This window comes from Mustela lutreola, chromosome 2, assembly GCF_030435805.1.
Source record: "Mustela lutreola isolate mMusLut2 chromosome 2, mMusLut2.pri, whole genome shotgun sequence".
NCBI classification, from domain to species: domain Eukaryota; kingdom Metazoa; phylum Chordata; class Mammalia; order Carnivora; family Mustelidae; genus Mustela; species Mustela lutreola.
In genome coordinates this window covers 25,882,941-25,902,932 of record NC_081291.1, presented here as the reverse complement: position 1 = coordinate 25,902,932, position 19,992 = coordinate 25,882,941, and the positions used below count along the sequence as shown (strand labels likewise).

The window sequence follows — 19,992 nt, the reverse complement described above, 5'->3', positions numbered from 1 at the left end:
GCTCACTCTGGTCCTTCCTCCTCCCAGTCTGGAAGCCTCGGAACCTGAACATCACTCAGCACGGTTTGGACATGCAGGTGTCCTTTGATCCCGCGCCACACACCTTTGGCTTCCGTTTCTTCTATCTTCACTATAAGCTCAAGCATGAAGGGCCTTTCAGGAGAAAGACCTGTAAACAGGTGAGCTGCTGCTGTGCGTACATTCAGGAACACTGCATTATTTATTTATTTATTTTTAAAATATTTTATTTTTTTGGGTGCCTGGCTGGCTCAATTGATTAAGCCACTGCCTTCAGCTCAGGTCATGACCTTGGAGTCCCATAATCTAGTCCTTCATCGGACTCCCCCCTCTCATGCTCTCTCTCATTGGTTTTATTTTTATTCTCTTTATTTTTTAAAAGATTTTATTTATTTGAGAAAGAGAGAGAGCACAGAGGGAGAGGGAGAAGCAGACTCCCTGCTGAGCAGAGAGACTGATGCAGGGCTTGATCTCAGGACCCCGAGATCATGACTGGAGCCGAAGGCAGACGCTTAACTGACTGAGCCACCTAGGTGCCCCAATATATGTTTTAAAGTGACCCTTGTGCCCCTGGAATTTGGATGGTTCAACGTGAATATGAGGCTTTATCTCAGCAATTGGTAGATAATCCAGAATGTTAGGTCTCATGGACAACCCTCACTCTCCAGTTATCTACACACCTGCTATCCTATGGGGGATGAAACCTGGGAAAGGTATTACCAAGGAACCAAAAGAATTAAGTATTTATAGTTCATTCTGCTGTATTTTATTTTATTTTTAAAAGATTTTACTTATTTATTTGAGAGAGAGAGTGAGAGAGAGCATGAGAGGGAGAAGGTCAGAGGGAGAAGCAGACTCCCCATGGAGCTGGGAGTCCGACTCAGGACTTGATCTCGGGACTCTGGGATTGTGACCTGAGCCAAAGGCAGTCGCCCAACCAACTGAGCCACCCAGGTGCCCCCATTCTGCTCTATTTTAAATATTAATTGGGTGCTCACTGTGTGCCAGTCACCATGTTTTATGCTGATTGAATCCTTACAACTCTATGCAACAGAGACTGCTGTCACCCCACTCTACAGATGGGCAACCCAAGGCTCCGTGAGGTCATCTGGCTTGCTCAAAGTCACACAGCTAGTCAGTAGAAAATCACATCTTGGAGCCAAGGCACTAAGCTTTCAGGGGCTTACTGATTGTACACATAGACCAAAGTTAAGTAGAAACTCAACAACCAAGTTCTTAAACTGAGGGCTGTCAGCAAGAGGGGCAAATGTCTTGTGGAAGACCACAGGACCGACCTCTAGTAAGCACCAAGAGAGGTTTTTGGTCATGGTAGCAGAACCTAGCACCTTCCTAGATGTGCTTCTGTCCTGTTGAGTTTTGCTTTCCTGTGGGCTCTCACTTCTGTCCTTGACCTCCCGTCGAAATTACAGCGTGTAAAATATGCACAAACATGGGCAGGTAATTTCTTTCCTCACCCTTTCAATAAGTAAAGGGTATTCTAACTAGGTTCCTTGTCTGCAAATGAAATAGTCCTGCTGAGGGCCTCACTAAGTATAGACTATGACAGGGGTCCTGCGCTCTCCTGGGCTTTCCTATCAGAGTGAAGGTCAAATCCTGTGTAGCAGTTAAACAGGGTTGCTTACTGATCTAATTAATCTATTCTGAACATGGTCAAGACAGGTGGCAAGTGTCCTTCAGCTCTGGAAGAGAGGTCCGGATGACCCTCATCTAAGAAGTGAGTTTTTAAAGGGTTGGTGTTGTTGCTTTGCAGGAGCAAAATACAGAGACAACCAGCTGCCTCCTTCAAAACGTTTCTCCTGGGGATTATATAATTGAGGTATGTATAATTCAAGAAAGTCCTATTACTAATGCTACAGAGTGAATCTAGTTCATGAAGAATTCCGACTGTTTACAACACCAAAATTTCAAGCCATTGAAAGTAATGCATAGTTGTATTTTTACATAGTCTTCAACATGCTTTTTAGAAAGTTTATACGTAATCAGTCTTTGATGTTTCTCTTTCAGCATTTAAAATAGTTCATATAAATATTCTTATGAAACCATATAGTCCACATAATCATGATTTAGAATTTCTATACAGTATTCCTTTGTAGGAGAGGAAGAAATTCCTTCTTTCCTCCCTGGGTTCTTCCAGCTGGTTTAGGAATTAAATTGACGTGAGACAGATTAAGGGGAGAAAAAAACCAGAGTCTTACTCAGTGCGCACAGAGGCCCCAAAATGAAATTGAAACCCAAGGAAATGACAAAGGCAGGCACAGTTGTTATGCTTTTTGGACAAAGAGATAATAAATTTGTGAAGAATTGACAGGATAAAGAAAATAGATGTTTGGGAGCTTTAATTAGGAAAGGGTTCTAAGTGGAATTTAGGCTGAGTTAATAAATTAGACAAAGAAGTAACAAGGTTTGTTTCTACAGTTCTCTCGACTTTAAAGTCCCTATCTCAGAAAATTAAGGATGTCATTTTTACTTTACAGGAAGTGAGGGTATTTGTCATATGGGAGATCTATTTTCTGCTTTCAGGGGGACAGAGGGATGGTCTGAGGGTCCTTGTACTATTTCTTTCTCCAGTAGTTATATTACAAAATATTTATTAGTAGGCCATTGTATTACCTACTGTGGCAACCTGCTCTGGGCCCCGGCTACAAAAATATCTTTTTTTAAAATTTAAATTTAAAAACTTTTATTTTTATTTTATTTTAAAATTTTACTTATTTATATGTCAGCAAGAGAGAGAGGCAGTCATAGGGCAATGCAGGCTCCCCACTGAGCAAAGAGCCTGACTTGGGACTTGATCCCAGGACCCTGGGATCATGGCCTGAGCCAAAGGCAGGCATTTAACCGACTGAGCCACGCAGGTGTCCCTAAAAACTGTTAGTTAAACAGGAAAAGTTCTGCCCATTATATCTGCCTATACTTCTCTAGGTTTCTGCTGACATTTTCAATATCCGTATACATGAAGTTCTAAAATACCACTGAAAAAAGCAAGCAAATGATAGTATTTTTCCTCTTTTATTTTAGATTCCTTTTCCAGTATCAAACATACCACAAAAATAGGAATAAAAGAAAAATAGAAAAGGAAATGAAAAATTTGTTCACAGTCCTGCTATTTAGAGACGGTGAACATGTCTTAACGTTTTGGGAGACACACATGTTGTATGACTCGTTAGTAGTTTGTGGTTTTGAACAGACACACCCGCCGAAAGCATCAATGGTTGCCCAGTAAAATGAGCGACAGGATGCCATTATAATGGAGGATTGTTAGAACGTGGAACTCACTAGCTGAGCTCACCAGTGAATGAACAATGTTTGATTCACGGAAGGTGATGAGGTTGAGAGTGTTGAGTTGGTAACGCGAGGATTTATCTGATTTAATGTCTAGTCTCTCAGCTCGTAAACGAGCCTAGGCATCTGCTCGCCGTCCTCCTGCCCCCACACTGTCTACGGATGGAAAAGTGAATGAAATCTGTTGAGATGTTATTGCTTCAAAAAAATAATGATACAACATCCTCTGTTTTGCAGCTGGTGGATGATACTAATACAACAAGGAAAGTGATGCATTATGCCTTAAAGCCAGGTATGATTTTTTTTTTTCTGCGTGAAATGTTGGCTCTGGAATACAGTAGACCATGCTATTTGATACTTTCTGTACTTCATGGTTTAGAAAATCAAAACACAGCATTTGAGTTCTTCTCTCTCTTTTTTTTTTTTTTTTAAAGATTTTATTTATTTGTTTGACAGAGAGACAGAGATCACAAGTAGGCAGAGAAACAGGCAGAGAGAGGGGGGAAGCAGGCTCCCTGCAGAACAGAGAACCCCAGGTGGGGCTCCATCTCAGGACCCTGAGATCATGGCCTGAGCCAAAGGCAGAGGCTTAACCCACTGAACCACCCAGGCAACCGAGTTCCTCTCTTTTAAAAGATGTCCCCTCAGGGGTACCTGGGTGGCTTGGTTGGTTGAGTGACTGAGTCTTGACTTTGGCTCCAGTCACGATCTCAGGGTCGTGAGATCGAGCCCTGTGTCAGGGTCCGTGCTGAGAGTAAGGATTCTACTTAAGATTCTCTTTCTCCCTCTCTCCCTACCCACCTCACTCTTCCAAAAATAAATTCATAAATAAAAATGTTCCATCAAAACAACTTTCCTTCCATCCTAATGTCGATGCCTGGAAGACGGAGGCCAGTGTGGTTGGTGTGTATGTGTGGGTGTGTGTCTATGTGTAGCTGGGACCAAATAGTCACTTGTCCTTGGAAGAAAAGTGGTGGGAGGTGAGGTTTCCCAGGGCAAAATTCTCACAAGTATTTACTGTCCGAGTGACTCTGTTGAATAATATTTTACATATTCTTTAAAAGGAATCCTTTTATAAACACCAGACCAGTACTCACTAGAGAAAGTGGTCAGGGCTCCCAGAACCTGTTACACTGCTTATGTTTAAAAAGAGGAAAAGAGGGATGCCTGACTGGCTCAGTCAGTAGAGTGTGGGACACTTGATCTTGGCGTTGTGAGTTCAAGCCCCACATTGGATGTAGAGATTCCTTAAGAGTAAACTCTTTAAAAACAAAATAAGGGGGGCGCCTGGGTGGCTCAGTGGGTTAAAGCCTCTGCCTTCGGCTCGGGTCATGATCCCAGGGTCTTGGGATTGAGCCCCGTATCGGGCTCTCTGCTCAGTGGGGAGCCTGCTTCCTCCTCTCTGTCTGCCTCTCTGCCTACTTGTGATCTCTGTCTGTCAAATAAATAAATAAAATATTTAGAAAAAAAAAAAAACACAAAATAAGGGAGAAAAAAAATTCTCTTTGAATTTGTGCTGCTTAAGTTTCAAGCCTTGTCTTTGACATTTCCCAGCACACTCCCCATGGGCTGGGCCCATCAGGGCTGTTGCCATCACTGTGCCTTTGGTTGTCATCTCGGCATTTGCGACCCTCTTCACCGTGATGTGCCGCAAGAAACAACAAGGTATCTCTTTGCATGGTGTGTTCCCCCCAGGTGGGCAGGACATCAGCTAACAGGGGGACCCTGGGAGTCCTTGGGCCAACACCCCACTGTGCCCCCCAACCAAATGGGTATCTGGGAAGCCATGTGGGTCCTGTAGTTCGTAGCATTAAGATACTTGACTTTTTAACCGCAGGAGCTATGAACATGAAGCCATAATTCTGTTTCCAAACTTAGGGTAGTAAATTCAAGAACATAAACAAAGCCTGAAAGTATGAGCTACGGGAAAGGCAGGTGTTGGGAGTGAACTTTTTAGGGAGCTTGGAAATGTTTTTTATCTTAATCTGAGTGATGATATATACTTAGATTAAAGCTTACCGAGACAACTCTTAAGATTTATGCACTTTACCTTTGTAGGTTATACCTCAATAAAGGGGTTTTCTTTTGGTTTTGCCTTTTTTTTTTTTTTAAAAGAAGGTCAGCTCTGTTAGTCCTTAATTGGGCTGGTAGGTACACTTGATTGCAAGATCTGCTTCTGGGTGCTCTCCACTGACCAGAGTGGTCCCGATAGTTTTCTCGGCTTACCCAAGCTCATTTTCAGGTGAACAACCCATTTTGGCCATTTGTTGCTCCACTGGAGAGATTAGCTGTCCTGTTTCCAGTAGGGACCCCAGGGACTGGGGACTGGGAGTATCAACTATTGTTTCTTGAAGATGGCATTAGGTCCCTGAGTCTTAGGGCACAGGACAAAGCATTGCTTGTAGGCATCAACCCTATCTTCTTTTCCAATTTAGAAAATATATATTCACATTTAGATGAAGAGAGTTCTGAGTCGTCCTCGTACACCACGGTGCTCCCCAGGGAGAGGCTCCGGCCACGGCCCAAGGTCTTCCTCTGCTATTCCAGCAAAGATGGCCAGAACCACATGAACGTTGTCCGGTGTTTTGCCTACTTCCTCCAGGACTTCTGTGGCTGTGAGGTGAGGAATCCGAAGTCTCTTCCCTTCCCCCTGAGGAAGGACATGTGCTCCCTGTGTTCTCCACGCTCGCTCCCTCCCTCCAGGCTTTCTTGGGCAACACCTGCCCTCCCCCAGTGCCTAGCCCCCTTCCAAATTGGGGTCAGCCTCACACTCCTCCTTCAGTCTATCCTGCCCATCACAAGCACAAAATGTTCCCGAATCCTTAGTCCTAACCCTTCTCAGAGGCCTCTTGAGGCACCTACCTGGCAGGAAGTTTGATAAACATCAAGAAGACCGTGCGGTTGGGGGTGCCTGGGTGGCTCAGTGGGTTAAGCCGCTGCCTTCAGCTCAGGTCATGATCTCAGGGTCCTGGGATCGAGTCCCGCATCGGGCTCTCTGCTCAGCAGGGAGCCTGCTTCCTCCTCTCTCTCTCTGCCTGCCTCTCTGCCTACTTGTGATCTCTCTGTGTCAAATAAATAAATAAAATCTTTAAAAAAAAAAAAAAAAAGAAGACCGTGCGGTTGGGACACGTGGGTGGCTCAGTGGGTTAAGCCACTGCCTTGGGCTCAGGTCATGATCTCAGAGTCCTTAGATCGAGTCCCGCATTGGGCTCTCTGCTCAGCGGGGAGCCTGCTTCCCTCTCTCTCTCTCTCTCTGCCTGCCTCTCCATCTACTTGTGATTTCTCTCTGTCAAATAAATAAATAAAATCTTAAAAAAAAAAAAAAAAGAAGACCGTGCGGTTGTCTGGAGGGGTATGGCCCATGCCCTGGGAACACGCAAAAGGAGTGGGGGAAGGTGGTCACTCAAGACATCTTGGTGAGCCTTGACGGGTCAGAAAGAGGTTGGAAGATCAAGCAGGGGATTTAGACAATACTTTGGAGGAGTTTTGCTAAGAAAGGAAAACAATAATGTATCAAGGACTCAAAATGGTCTGCCTCAGTTTCTTGCCTGTTCTCGAGTTAAACTATGAATATGTAGCTTTTCTATGTCATAGGGCTAATTTTAGAGTGAAGTTTGAAGCTCTCATGGAAGGCACACCCTATTTCTTACCATTGCAAGAACTGTACAATGGCTGTGTAATGAAAGTTACTGGTGCTTTGATACTGCCTGCTGGTGGGTTTCTCAGTCTCTCCATGTGCCAAGGCTGCCCCCTAGTGTCCATAATGCCTATTTACAAGGCTGACGCGTAAAGCTGAGGAGATGGGCAGACCCCCAGCCGGTACTGAACAACCAATTGGAACCTCTGGCTGGTGCCACACGGTCTTCAAAAGACCCATGTGCTCTGCTTTGTAATTAACTAGCCTCCGGGGTGGGGAATACTTCTTCCAATTGTGAGTGTAGTAGAACTTACTGTAGAAATTTTGGAAATTGGAAAAAATGACCTGTAATCTCACCCTGGAGGAAGAGGATCCACAGTTAATATTTGGTGTATTTCCTTTCCAGTTTTTTCTACATAGATGAACTCATGCATATGGTTTTGCATATGGGGGGGGTATTAGAATGATTTTTCTGTCTTTTCATTTAATAATTCTTTACACTATTGGAAGTTCTACATAAACTGCAATTTTATTTTATTATTTAAAGTTTTTATTTAAAACCCATCAGTTGGGCGCCTGGGTGGCTCAGTGGGTTAAGCCACTGCCTTCGGCTCAGGTCATGATCTCAGGGTCCTGGGATCGAGTCCCGCATTGGGCTCTCTGCTCAGCAGGGAGCCTGCTTCCTTCTCTCTCTCTCTGCCTGCCTCTCAGTGTACTTGTGATGTCTCTCTGTCAAATAAATAAATAAAATCTTTAAAAAAATAAAAAATAAAACCCGTCAGTTAATATACAGCGTAATAGTAGTTTCAGGTGTACACTATAGTGATTGATCCCTTCTATACAACACCCAGTGCTCATCTTGACCAGTGCCCTCCTTAATCCCCACCCCTATTTCACTCCTCCACCATCCACCTCCCCTCTGGTAACCATCAGTTGGTTCTCTTGAGTTAAGAGTCTATTTCTTGGTTTGCCTCTTCCTTTTATCCCTTTAGGATGGTTTTTGTTTCTTAAATTCCACACATGAGTGAAGCCGTATGGTATTTGTCTTTCTCTGACTGACTTACTTTGCCTAGCACAGTACTCACTAGGTCTATCCATGTCATTGCAAATGGCAAGATTTCATTCTTTTTTAGAGCTGAATAATATTCCATTGTAGCTATACACCACATCTTTATCCCTGCATCAGTCAGTGGACATCTTGGCTCTTCCCATAATTTGGCTATTGTTGATAATGCTGCTATAAACACCAGGGTGTGTATATTCCTTCCGATGTGTGTTTTTGTATTCTTTGGGTAAATAACCTAGTAGTGCAATTACGGATTGTAGGATAGTTCTGAAGCTCCATACTGCTTTCCAGAGTGGCTGCACCATTTAATTTTAAAGAGCCAATTTTATTTTATTTTTTTTAAGATTTTTATTTATGTATTTGACAGAGATCACAAGTGGGCAGAGGCAGGCAGAGAGACAGAGGAAGGGAAGCAGTCTCCCCACTGAGCAGAGAGCCTGATGCGGGACTTGATCCCAGGACCCTGGCACCGTGACCTGAGCCGAAGGCAGAGACTTTAACCCACTGAGCCACCCAGGAGTCCCAAGAGCCAATTTTAAATAGTGATCCATAATATCATTTCACTATAATTGAGTTATTTCCTATTGCTAAAGAGCTCACTAGTTCAATTTTACCTCCTTTCTGATGACTTTCCAGAGCTGGAAGCCTGGAAATGGAATGGCTGGGTCAAAGATGGTAACATTTTAAACATGCTTGGTATATACTCCCAGTTAGCTTTTATTTATTTTTTTTTAAAGATTTTATTTATTTATTTGACAGAGAGATCACAAGTAGACAGAGAGGCAGGCAGAGAGAGAGGAAGGGAAGCAGGCTCCCTGCTGAGCAGAGAGTCCGATGTGGGGCTTGATTCCAGGACCCTGGGATCATGACCTGAGCTGAAGGCAGAAGCTTTAACCCACTGAGCCACCCAGGTGTCCCCCCCACCCCAGTTAGCTTTTAGAATGTATAATGCTAGTGAGAGTTAAGGCAATTAATTAATTAAGTCAGTTCAGGATTATTTTCAGCAAGTGGGTGGATCTTGGGGACTGCCTTCCTTAGAGCCAAAGAGGAAGACAAAGTCATTTCAGAACCCCCTTCCCCATAAGAGACTGTGGCTCCTGTTCAGGTATAGCCACTGAGAATTTGTTTCTGGACTACAGAAGGAAAGAGGCGATTAAACTGCCAAGAGACGTTTCAGCAGAATCAGATGAAAATGGTCTGAGGTGAAGCCCTCTGAGGGGCACATGCATGCCCCATTTTCTTTGCTTTGTGGGTGCCCCCACCCCCAGCTCCCTCCCAGAACCTCCTTGGGATTAAAGGCCTTATATGGCCTACCCCCCCAGACTGCTGTGACATCACGGTGGGAGGTGCCAGTCACTCACAAGTGACCTACCTGCAGTGGCTATGTTACTGCAGTCCACCACCCGCCCCGGGTCGTTGATGGACTGGTAAACAGCATGGCTGACCCTGGGGCTGTGAGAGGGGCCAAGGAGGTCTTCTCTGTCCATCACATTCTGTGGATGTGAGTCAGCTAGCACGGCAGGCCACTCTGACATCCAGACCTGAGCTGAATTTCCTGCCTGCTTTGGGGTCCCTCACCCAGACCTATCCACCATCACCTTCTAGCTTTGTCTTCGGGACAAAGTGTCTGCTGCACTCATCACAGAGACCGGCCCCAGGCCTCCCATTCAAGGGGCTCACTGGCACACTCAGAGCCCCCTTGAGGGCCTCACTCGGGATATGTGACTTGGGCAGGTTGCCAGAAGCTTTGTTCCCTCCGTTCTTTCCCTCGTAGGGGGAGAGTGGTAACGGCCCCCACTTTAGGCTGAAACAAGCACCCAATGCAGAGGGCCTGGCATGTCACTGTCCCCCACAGAACGCTAGCTGTTCCCAGATCCCGCATCCCTGAGCCCGCATGCAGCAGTGCTGATGACGCTTAAAGGACATACGAGGGGACCTTCTCCTAACCCTCTTGTTTTTGTGGCCCCACGCCCCAGGCTGTGTAGGTGAGTGAGGTCCCTGTTCTCATTCCAGGTGGCTCTGGACCTGTGGGAGGACTTCAGCCTCTGCCGAGAAGGGCAGAGAGAATGGGTCATCCAGAAGATCCACGAGTCCCAGTTCATCATCGTGGTGTGTTCCAAAGGCATGAAGTACTTCGTGGACAAGAAGAACTACAAGCACAAAGGCAGCGGCCGCGGCTCGGGGAAAGGCGAGCTCTTCCTGGTGGCGGTGGCAGCCATCGCGGAGAAGCTCCGCCAGGCCAAGCAGAGCTCCTCCGCCCAGCTCAGCAAGTTCATCGCCGTGTACTTCGATTATTCCTGCGAGGGCGATGTTCCCGGCGTCCTGGACCTGAGCACCAAGTACAAGCTCATGGACAACCTTCCCCAGCTCTGTTCCCACCTGCACTCCAGAGACCAGGGCCTCCTGGAGCCTGGGCAGTACCTGGGACAGGTGAGCAGAAGGAACTACTTTCGCAGCAAGTCAGGCCGGTCCCTTTACGTCGCCATTTGCAATATGCACCAGTTTATCGACGAGGAGCCCGACTGGTTTGAGAAGCAGTTCGTCCCTCTCCGGCCTCCCCCACTTCACTCCCGAGAGCCGGTGCTGGAGAAGTTTGACTCGGGCTTGGTGTTAAATGATGTCATGTGCAAACCAGAGCCCGACGGTGATTTCTGCCTCAAGGCGGAGGCTGCGGTCGCCGGGGCACTGGCCAACTCACCCTCGGAGGGCCTGCACTTGGGCCTGGACCAAGACGCAGAGGCTGGGCCCGGGCCAAGGGGCAGCTCGGTCCTGCGGCCCCTGCTGCACGCCGGGAAAGCCTCCAGCCCCTCGGACATGCCTCGGGACTCGGGCATCTACGACTCATCGGTGCCCTCCTCCGAGCTGTCCCTACCCCTAATGGAAGGACTCTCGGCAGATCAGACAGAAACATCTTCGCTGACAGAGAGCGTGTCGTCCTCCTCCGGCCTGGGTAAGGCGCGGGGGGAGCTGAGGGTGCTTTGGGGTGGGGTTCCTGATGCAGTCCATAGCTTTTGTCCCTAATTCCCAAATCCATGCAAGTGTTTTTTTAAGTTGGGTGCAGACTCGTTGGCAATGAAGCTTATGGGCAGTAGCACGACTCCACGGATAGTGTCGATTTCTTCTAGGCAATGGGAATGTTCACTTGTGCGATCAGTGAGTGAATACTGAGGCTCAGTGAGGGTGAGCTACCCGGCCCCTGCCAGGAGTGTTATGCCACATACAGTGTGTATATCGTATCACCTTCCTGACCTCCACAGGCCTCTGGCTACCAAGACAGAGCTTGCCCTAAGTGTACCAGATGAGGGTCTGTGCACTTTGTCTTTGTTGGGCTTTGCAGTATTCGCCACCCCTCACCAGTGCCAGTGCTTTCAAAGCCACGTCTTTTAACGATCCTGGGGTTGGTGGGAACAGTGTTCTGTCCACCACAGCTGACTCAGCAAAGGGCCCGGTGGGAGGACCCTGTGGGAGAGCCCGGCCTCCCCAGGGAATGCCAGCAGGATGCCCTCTGGAGTTACCCCTTACAGTGCATGGAGTCCTACATGCAAGCCCTTGACTCTCAAGTAAGGGAACCTGCCAATAGCATCGGACTGCTCAGTCTTGAGTTGGTTGGGGGGCCTGCCTCACTCGTAAAGCCCGTAGTCCAAACCCAGGTTCAGCCACAGTCTGGCCTGAGCCCCCGGCCCGGTAAAGTACAATGACGTGTGGCTCCCCACTGTCTTCTTTCCTTAGGTGAGGAGGACCCTCCTACCTTTCCTTCCAAGCTCCTCGCCTCCGGGACGTGCAAAGCAGACCCTGGTTGTTGCAGCTACACTGGTGAACTCCACGTGGTCGCCCCTTTGTAACGAAATGGAAGTAGAGTCTAAGCATTGCCACTTTAGCTGCTGCCTCTCTCTGGTCCCCCAGCTCTTCTCTCTGGTTGCGCAGTCCACTTGGAGCTGAGGTCTCCGACAAGGATATTTGGAGTGAAATTTGGGCCAGTACTTGCTCTCCATGCCCCATCCCTCTACCTGGTATCTTGGCCAAGTCTCCAATTTTCTCAAACCATATGGGTATCTCTGAAAGTCATATCCATAAGGCCCGACAGCAGCTTGTCCCATTAGGTCAGACCTTGGATTAGAGTCGGTTCTGGGAGGTAAGGAGGAAACAGGCACAGAGATGCAGGAACATACCTGCACTGATCACTCAGATTTTGTTTCTCTCTGCAAACTTTGCCTGTTTGCCGTTGGCTACTTTGAACTGAAATGCTTTGTGGGAGAAGCACTCTTCGTATCATTCTAGCCACAGAAATCAAGTGCCAGTCTTTCTGGGAACCATGTTGTTACAGATGATGGTTTTAGTGTAGAATTTGCAGTGCTGTGGGTGTCCAAAAGAGCTCCGAGTCAAAGGTCAGAAAGGTAACCGAGTCTACTATCCCCTTTCGTAAAATGAGTCTTTATGTATTAGTGGGTGCATGGCTGGCTGAGGTGGAGGCTGTGCGGTCAGGCTGAACATTCCAACAGTATTTCCTGACCTGGGTTGGTCATTGTGCAGAAAGCATCAAAACTCAGGGAACAGGACCACCTGTTGGTGTAAGGAGGCATCATGGGGGGGGGGGCAGATCTGCCTGCCAGGTTTCCCTGGGTTCTGTTAGCTGTGCAGTATCTCAGATGTTGCTGCCTGGAAGTTTATTTTTAAAAGACAAATACCCAACTGGGCTGTCTTACTGGAAGCTGGAGTTCATGCTTCAGTGGACTTCTGTTCTAAAGCTGTGTCTGGAATATTAGGGATCAGGATCGACTGAAATATGGCTGTGCATACAGGTTGCGGCCACTCACCTTGCCGAGCCGGTTTTGACTAATGATAAAGTCTCATTTTAAGGAGGTGTGAAGAAGGGAGCGGTCAGGAAGATGAGTGTGCTCTGCTAATAGCATCTGAAGAAGACAGGAGACCTGAAATCATTGAATTCTTGAATCTTAAAGTAATCCCCAACCTCCCCACTCCCCTCAACAACCAGCCTGTGAATCATGTGTCACTGTGTGTTTCTGTTCTACTTACCAGACGAAAGATTTGTCTCTTGTGCTCTCTTCTACCAAAAGAGCTATTTAGAGCTTAGGGGGAAAGAATTTGCTTTAAAAAGGAAAAGTAAATGTTCTGTTTCTATGAATGATGTTTCTACAGAATTTGTTTCCAAAAGAGAAAACAGGTGTTCAAATCCTGTTTGTGTATTAGGTATGTGCGTCATGATGACTTGGTCTTCCCTGTGGAAACTCCTTTCCCCTTGAGGGGTTGTGAGCATCTTTCTCCACCTTTTTCGTGGGTGCTGTTGAATTTGGGCACCCTGCTTTTACTCAGCACTCACATAGGGGATCCTGGGTTTCGCTCCTTTAGCAGATAGGATCCATATTACGGGAGATACTGAGGAACAGCTCAAGGAGGGGTAGGAGATGGAACGGAGCATGACTTTTCCATCCAAGCACATGCTTGGCAGATGGGGAAGGAAAGGTTTGCAGTCTTGCTGGAAAGAAGAGGTTTGTGTGTATTTTTGATGCAAATGCCGCACTGCATATTCTGGAAAGGCAGCTGACGGCTTCTTGGGAGAAAAACGTGCTTGTCCTCCGGCATCAGGTTTCCTGCAGCTGCTCTGAAGGGGAGACAAGTGAGCTGCAAAACTGTCTCCCCCATAAAACCAGGCATCTTGTTGGAGAAGAGATGTTCCATGTCACTGTGGAATCTGGGACATGTGCAGAGCTCATGCCCACACGTGATGGTCCTGCCATTCTGCCGTTGGGATAAGTTCTGCAAGGGAACTTGTGAACATGAAAATTCACTTTGGAACATTATCAGAGAGACTGAGGCCAAGAAATGGTGCATGCTCCAAAGGAACCATGAGGAGCTACTTTTAGGATATTCAGCTTTGCACATAAAATGAGGCATCTCTGAGAAAAGCGATCCCCAGAGAAGCACTGAGGACTGGGGGTGGTGGGAGCATCAACGGAGCTCCATGAGCATGGGCAGAGAGATGGCTAAATGAACTTACTTCTTTTGAAGATGCAAGGGGAAAAACCTGTGCTAGACCAAAAATCAGGTAAAGTTTTAGTTTGGATTTAGGGTTTGGACCACCTATTTTTAAGAACTAATGTTTCTTATGTTTCAACGCAATTAAATTCTAACATACCAAGTAGCAAAACCATAGTATGAATGCCTAAGTCAGACTAAGTTGAGATGTCCCAACTGCGTGGTTTTGCCTTATTAGTTTCTCTTCTTCTCCTCCTCCTACTTCTTCTTATTTTTCTTTTTCTCCTCCTCCTCCTCCTCCTCCTCCTACTACTTCTTCTTCTTCTTCTTCACCCTTTCCATCTCTTGCTGGGAATGAGAACAGTTGCTTTGCAGATTAAGGCAAAACATCTGTTTTAAGCAGGGCTGCATTCATTGTCCCAGATAATGGAAATGGTAAGATAGAATTCAGATAAAAGTTCTGCTGAATCACAGGCTTTCAGAAATTGGGGCTATAAGACTTAGACTATAGGGATGGTCTCCATGAGAAGCCGTGATCTGGAGACTAAGAGGCTTGTTTGACTAAGTTAGCTGGTGTCCTCTGGGCAGGAGAGCAGGGGTAGATGCAAGGAACCAGGTAAGCAAGTCTTGAAGGTAGTTGAAGGTAGGGAGCTAGTTGTTGATCTTAACTCACCAGTGCCCTGCAGAAAGGACTTCGCATCGGATATAGTCAGCTTTGCAGAGGGGGAGGGATCAGGGAGCTGGAAGCTCAGGTAAAGGTGAGCTCTTCTCCCAGAGGTTGGCTCCAAGCAAAAAGAACCACCTAGGCAGACCCAGGCCAGACACCCAGGAAGGGCAGTGTCCTACAGACGGCCAAATCCTGGGCCTTTGAGGCACACTGGTCTCCAGAAAGAATCAGAAGTCACTCAGGTCCAGGCCTAGGTGTTCATGTTGCGTGACCAGCCAGGTAATAGCATTTTGAACCAAAAATGAGATGGGACCTTAAAGTCATGAGACAGGTTTTGGTTGACACATTAGTAATAACTGAAGACAGTCCCAGAGCACAAGTTCGAAAAGTGTCTTTAACAGCAATGACATTGGAATCCATGTGTAGTAATTTAAGTTCATGTATGTTGGCACATCAGAGTTCAGTCTTGCTACTTCATAGCTACAAATGTCTTCTTTTTTTTTAACCAACGCCTCATCTCAGAGTCCCTGACTTAAGCACAAATAAACAGGAAGACAGTCCCTCCAAAAATGTGGAGTTAGATGATTTTCAGAATTGAGCATTTTTTAAAAAATTTCTTTTCAGCGTAACAGTATTCATTGTTTTTGCACCACACCCAGTGCTCCATGCAATCTGTGCCCTCTCTAATACCCACCACCTGGTTCCCCCAACCTCCCACCCCCCACCCCGAGCATCTTTTTTTTTTTTTTTTTTTTTTAAAGATTTTATTTATTTGACAGAGATCACAAGTAGGCAGAGAGGCAGGCAGAGAGAGAGGAAGGGAAGCAGGCTCCCCGCTGAGCAGAGAGCCCGATGCAGGGCTCAATCCCAGGACCCTGAGATCGTGACCTGAGCCGAAGGCAGAGGCTTTAACCCACTGAGCCACCCAGGTGCCCCCCGAGCATCTTTTAAAAGAAACAAAAGCTATTTTATTCCTGGAGAAGAAATGATATACGCTCCTCTTAAAGAAAACCCTACGATCCCCAGTAGCCTCAGCACAAAGTTGGCTCTTTTAGGGGAGAATTATTCTTTGTGTCCTTATTGGAGAGATGTAGGTGGACAATACCCATGTGAGGGTTATTAGCCTTTTCTGTTGTTTGCGAAGACTGTTGCTCTTATGTAGTGGATGTCTTCAGGGGGTGCCCCTGCAGCAGGCTAGGAGTACTGATAAACAAGGTGCAGTGATAAGTGCAATGAGCTCCTCCTCAGTGTCAGAGAGACCATAGGGCATGGTGAGGACTATGCCAAACAGAAGTGTTTCCTGCAGGAGGCACTTCCCACCTGCAGGAAGGCAGCTCTTCTAGGCAGTTGTGGCCATGTAGTGTTTACTGATTTTTCCATTTGTCAAGAGAGGCTGAGAATATGGATTTCTTCTTCTTTTTTTTTTTTTTTTTTAAGTAGTCTCCATGCCCAATGTGGAGCCCAGCGAGGGGCTTGAACTCATGACCCTGAGATCAAGACCTGAGCTGATATCAAGAGTCCGATGCTCAATGCAATGGAGCCAACCAGGCACCCTGACAGTCTGGGTTTTATATGAAAAATTATGATTTTTTAAATGGTATTGGCAACTAAATAAATCTTTTTTTTTTTTTCTTTTTCAATTCAAGCTCAAAAGAACACATGAGTGGGCCTGATTTGGCCTACTAGCTGCCAGTTTGCCCCTTTGCCTCATAGGATTTGAAATGAAAAGCATTCATGGTAATTACAGATGTCTGATATCACCAGAAAATGCTCTTGCTAAATGCAGCTGATGGCTAGACCATTTTCCCCCACCTTGCTCCCCCAAAGAAGTTTGATATGATTGTGAATATATTTGCGATGTTTTGATTATTTCTTTGTTTTGTGGTGCCTTAAGTGAAAGGCAAACCAGTTACTAATTTCAAAATCAGATTTATAAAGGGGTGCCTGGCTGGCTCAGTTGGTACAGCAGACAACTCTTGATCTTGAGGTTGTAAGTTCAAGCCCCACGTTGGGTGTAGAGGGTTACTTTAAAAAAATCTTAAAAAAACAAACAAAAAAATCAGATTTATGTTCTCCAATTTAAAAAACCTAACACTTGGAGCAATTTTCATTTGAATTCCACAACCTAAAGGACATATTTATAGTTTTTGTTCTTGGCTTAATAATTTTTTAAACGGTGTGCCATTCTGAGCTTTGGCCAAGAGTTAAAGAGAAAAGCAGACATTGTAGGGGGTGGGGCAAGGAACCCCCACGTGTCCACCAGAGCCAGGCCATTGGCATTGTCTTCTGTTTGAAACGATCTGTGAAATCGACTCTGTTTTGGACATGTGAAACAGTACACGGAGAAAAGCTTTTCCTGATACTGAGAGATCAGTTAGGAGTCCTTATGGGGTGTTGGGTCATCCTTTCTATGTCACCTCCTTTTCCAGGCTCGGGGTGGAAATAAACAAAAGGAAGTCTGACTGTAAGCCAATAGCTTGGCTTCCAATTTCAGAGTTTAGGACCTGGGAGAAAGTTTGGATTATCTAGCATGTCTTCCCCCTGCTGGTGTCAGCGGGATCTGAGCCTGAATTATTTCAGACATATGGCTATGGATGGGATGCTGGATTTTCAGAGAGGGAAATTCAGTAACCTCCCCCACTGATCAGATAGTTCTTTGTCCATTTTACAGAAATTCAAACCAGCCTTCTTTTGTTCCGCATGTCGTGGAAGAAGAACAGCTGGTTACCTTCCGTGTATTTGAAAACCCCAGTGAAGTCATCCCCTTGGTGTTTTTATTTCTGTGGTAAATAATCCCACCTGCTTAAACCATTCTTCATAGCTCTTGTTTTGCAAGGGCTTGATCATTTTCACTGCTGTTCTGTGTCTCGGCTTCATGCTCAGTTGCGTTGAGCAAACAGAACATGGTGCCTTACTCACATTGGTGCCTTGAGAAGGCCAAGGGCAGGATGGGGATTACAGGGAAATCCTCGCGCACCCGGATTCTCTTACTACTTAAAACTGTAATGGCACTTTTAAAAAGTGGTATATTGCCTGTACTCATTTTGATGATTCCTTGGTTGCCACATCCACCCTTCCTGCCCGGCAAGAGCCTGTTACATCCCCCCCACCCTTCTTGTGGTCAGACACTTGGTGCTTATTCCTGATGTGTTTAATGCCATTCCTGAGCTGCTTCAAGACAAGCTCTCACCTTCTGAGTGGCAGCTCCCCCTCCCTGCAGTTTTAGATTCTATTTTCGCATCTCTCTAGACATCACCTCTAATTGATGACTCACAATATTATTAGATGGTTTGGACTTCACTTCAACCACTGGCAAGATGGAGAGCAGTTGCTAAGGGCTGATTTGCAAAGAGAGTGAGGGAGGATCTCTTGGGAATTTTGGCCGGTTGCCTCTCCTCCCATTCTTTGGTTCCTCCCTGAAATTCTGCTGGGACCGCAGACAACCCTAGGAGCTTTCCTGGGTTCTGAAGGGCTGGAGCCATGACTCTGAAATGACTCAGCACTGTGTTTTGCACAATCAGAAGTCTGACAAAAGCAATCTGATTATGATCATATCTGATGTTGATGCCAAATAAAAGTTCAGTCGAGAAGATGCAAAGAAGCATTGTACACGATATGGACAAAGTTGCCTGCTCCATCTGTTAGACAAAAAAAATTACCGTCCGGGGCACACTAACGTGTAACTGTTATTTAAAGGTTTTGGGTTTTTTTCCTCAAGGAAAAAGAATGGTGAGTCTGGACAGAGCAAAAACTTTTTGTAAAAACCACATGTGTTCATTTAGAGAGTAGGTAATTTCTATTTTCACTATTTTTTTTTTTTTTTAAACTACAGAAGCTCCCTGTTACTACGTTCTAGGAGGTAAAGCCTGTGGAACATGAACATGGTGGTTCTTGTCATTGTCTTGGTTTCATCTTTAAGATTGTCCTTGGTAGGGTTTGGAGGAATAGTGAGCACTGACAGACTGTAACAATGTGCTCTATTTTTACATTGAAAACAATGTCTTCTTTGATTTGTACATAACTATAAATAGGTGACAGTAGGTCACAGCTGACATTTGCAAAATGTTGTTTTTGTACCTTAGCATTTCTGCACCAAATAAAATGTTTTAAGATTGCAGTGGTTCGTTATTCTGCATCATCTTTCCTGTTTCCTGAGGAGCTGGGTGCCTAGCACAGCTTTCGGAGGGCTCTGCCTCTGAGGAGAGAGATTATCCAAGGAGAGGAGGCGAAGGCGGCCAGTAGGTCTTGCACGGAAAACCTGCTGCCTTGAGCATTTGTCTTGCCTTCCGGCAGGCAGTTGTATATTGCCTGTGTGGAGTCCAGAACAGGGATATTCATGGTCGACTGTCAGAACAAATGGACCTTTTCAGAAATTTTGAAAAGCAGGGCGCCTGAGTGGCTCAGTCCTTTGAGCGTCTGACTCTTGGTTTCGGCTCAGGTTGTGATCACGGCATTCCTGGGATCGAGCCCTGCGCGAGCCTGTTTCTCTCTCTCCTTCTGCTCCTCCCCTGCTCTCTCAAATAAATAAATCTTTTAAAATTATATTTTATTTATTAGAGAGAGAGAGCTTGAGTCGGGAGCAGGGGCAGAGAGAGAGAGAGAGAGAGAAGCAGACTCTGCTGAGCAGGGAGCCCAACACAGGGCTCGATCCCAGGACCTGGGATCATGACCCGCACTGAAGGCAGGTGCTGAACAAACTAAGCCACCCAGGTGCCCCTCAAATAAATAAATCTTTAAAAAAAATGTTGAAAAGAGCTGCTGAAATGTGGGAGCCACAAATGTTCTGTCATCCAATAAAAGTGGCTCCTCATTCTTCCAGTAGACATTCCCTCACCTCCTGTGTGCAAATATTGAGAGTAAATTTGTTACACTGCTCAAGCAAACAGATCTAAAGGGACTCGACTGGAAGACGAACAGGCAGATGCTGCGGTAAGTACTTTCTTTCCTCTTAGTTGGGGGGGGGGGGGTGGGGATTTGGTTTTGGACAACAGAGAAACCCTAATTTTTATCACACTAGTAAGAAACAGTCTGCTTTTACAGCTACTTCTTTTTTCTATCTTTTTTTCCTTTCTTTCCATTTTATTTATTTATTTTTAATTTATTTGAGAGAGTGAGAGAGATCACAGAGGGAGAGAAAGGGCTTGAGCAGGGAGCATCATGTGGGGCTTGATCTTAGGACCCTGGGATCATGACCTGAGCTGAAGGCAGATGCGCCACCAACTGAGCCACCAAGGCAACCCTATCTTTTTTTTTTTTTTTTTTAAGTACTATCTACACCCAGCACGGGGCTCAAAGTCATGGCCCCAC

The 19,992-nt window shown here is 46.0% G+C and overlaps 1 protein-coding gene across 2 annotated transcripts in view; it reads left to right on the top strand.

Annotated features, from left to right (window-relative positions):
* IL17RD (interleukin 17 receptor D) overlaps nt 1-18,802 on the top strand; it is a 74,235-nt gene extending 55,433 nt beyond the window's left edge. The window contains exons 7-13 of one of the 2 annotated variants that reach the window (XM_059161248.1): nt 28-179; nt 1,790-1,855; nt 3,559-3,613; nt 4,876-4,986; nt 5,778-5,941; nt 10,038-10,974; nt 11,754-18,802. In XM_059161248.1, the coding sequence (XP_059017231.1) occupies nt 28-179; nt 1,790-1,855; nt 3,559-3,613; nt 4,876-4,986; nt 5,778-5,941; nt 10,038-10,974; nt 11,754-11,866 (1,598 nt within the window). In that variant the 3' untranslated portion in view covers nt 11,867-18,802. Of the gene's footprint in view, nt 1-27; nt 180-1,789; nt 1,856-3,558; nt 3,614-4,875; nt 4,987-5,756; nt 5,942-10,037; nt 10,975-11,753 lie in introns of both variants that reach the window. The other variant, XM_059161247.1, reaches the window with a different exon arrangement.
* Nucleotides 18,803-19,992: the final 1,190 nt, after the last annotated feature.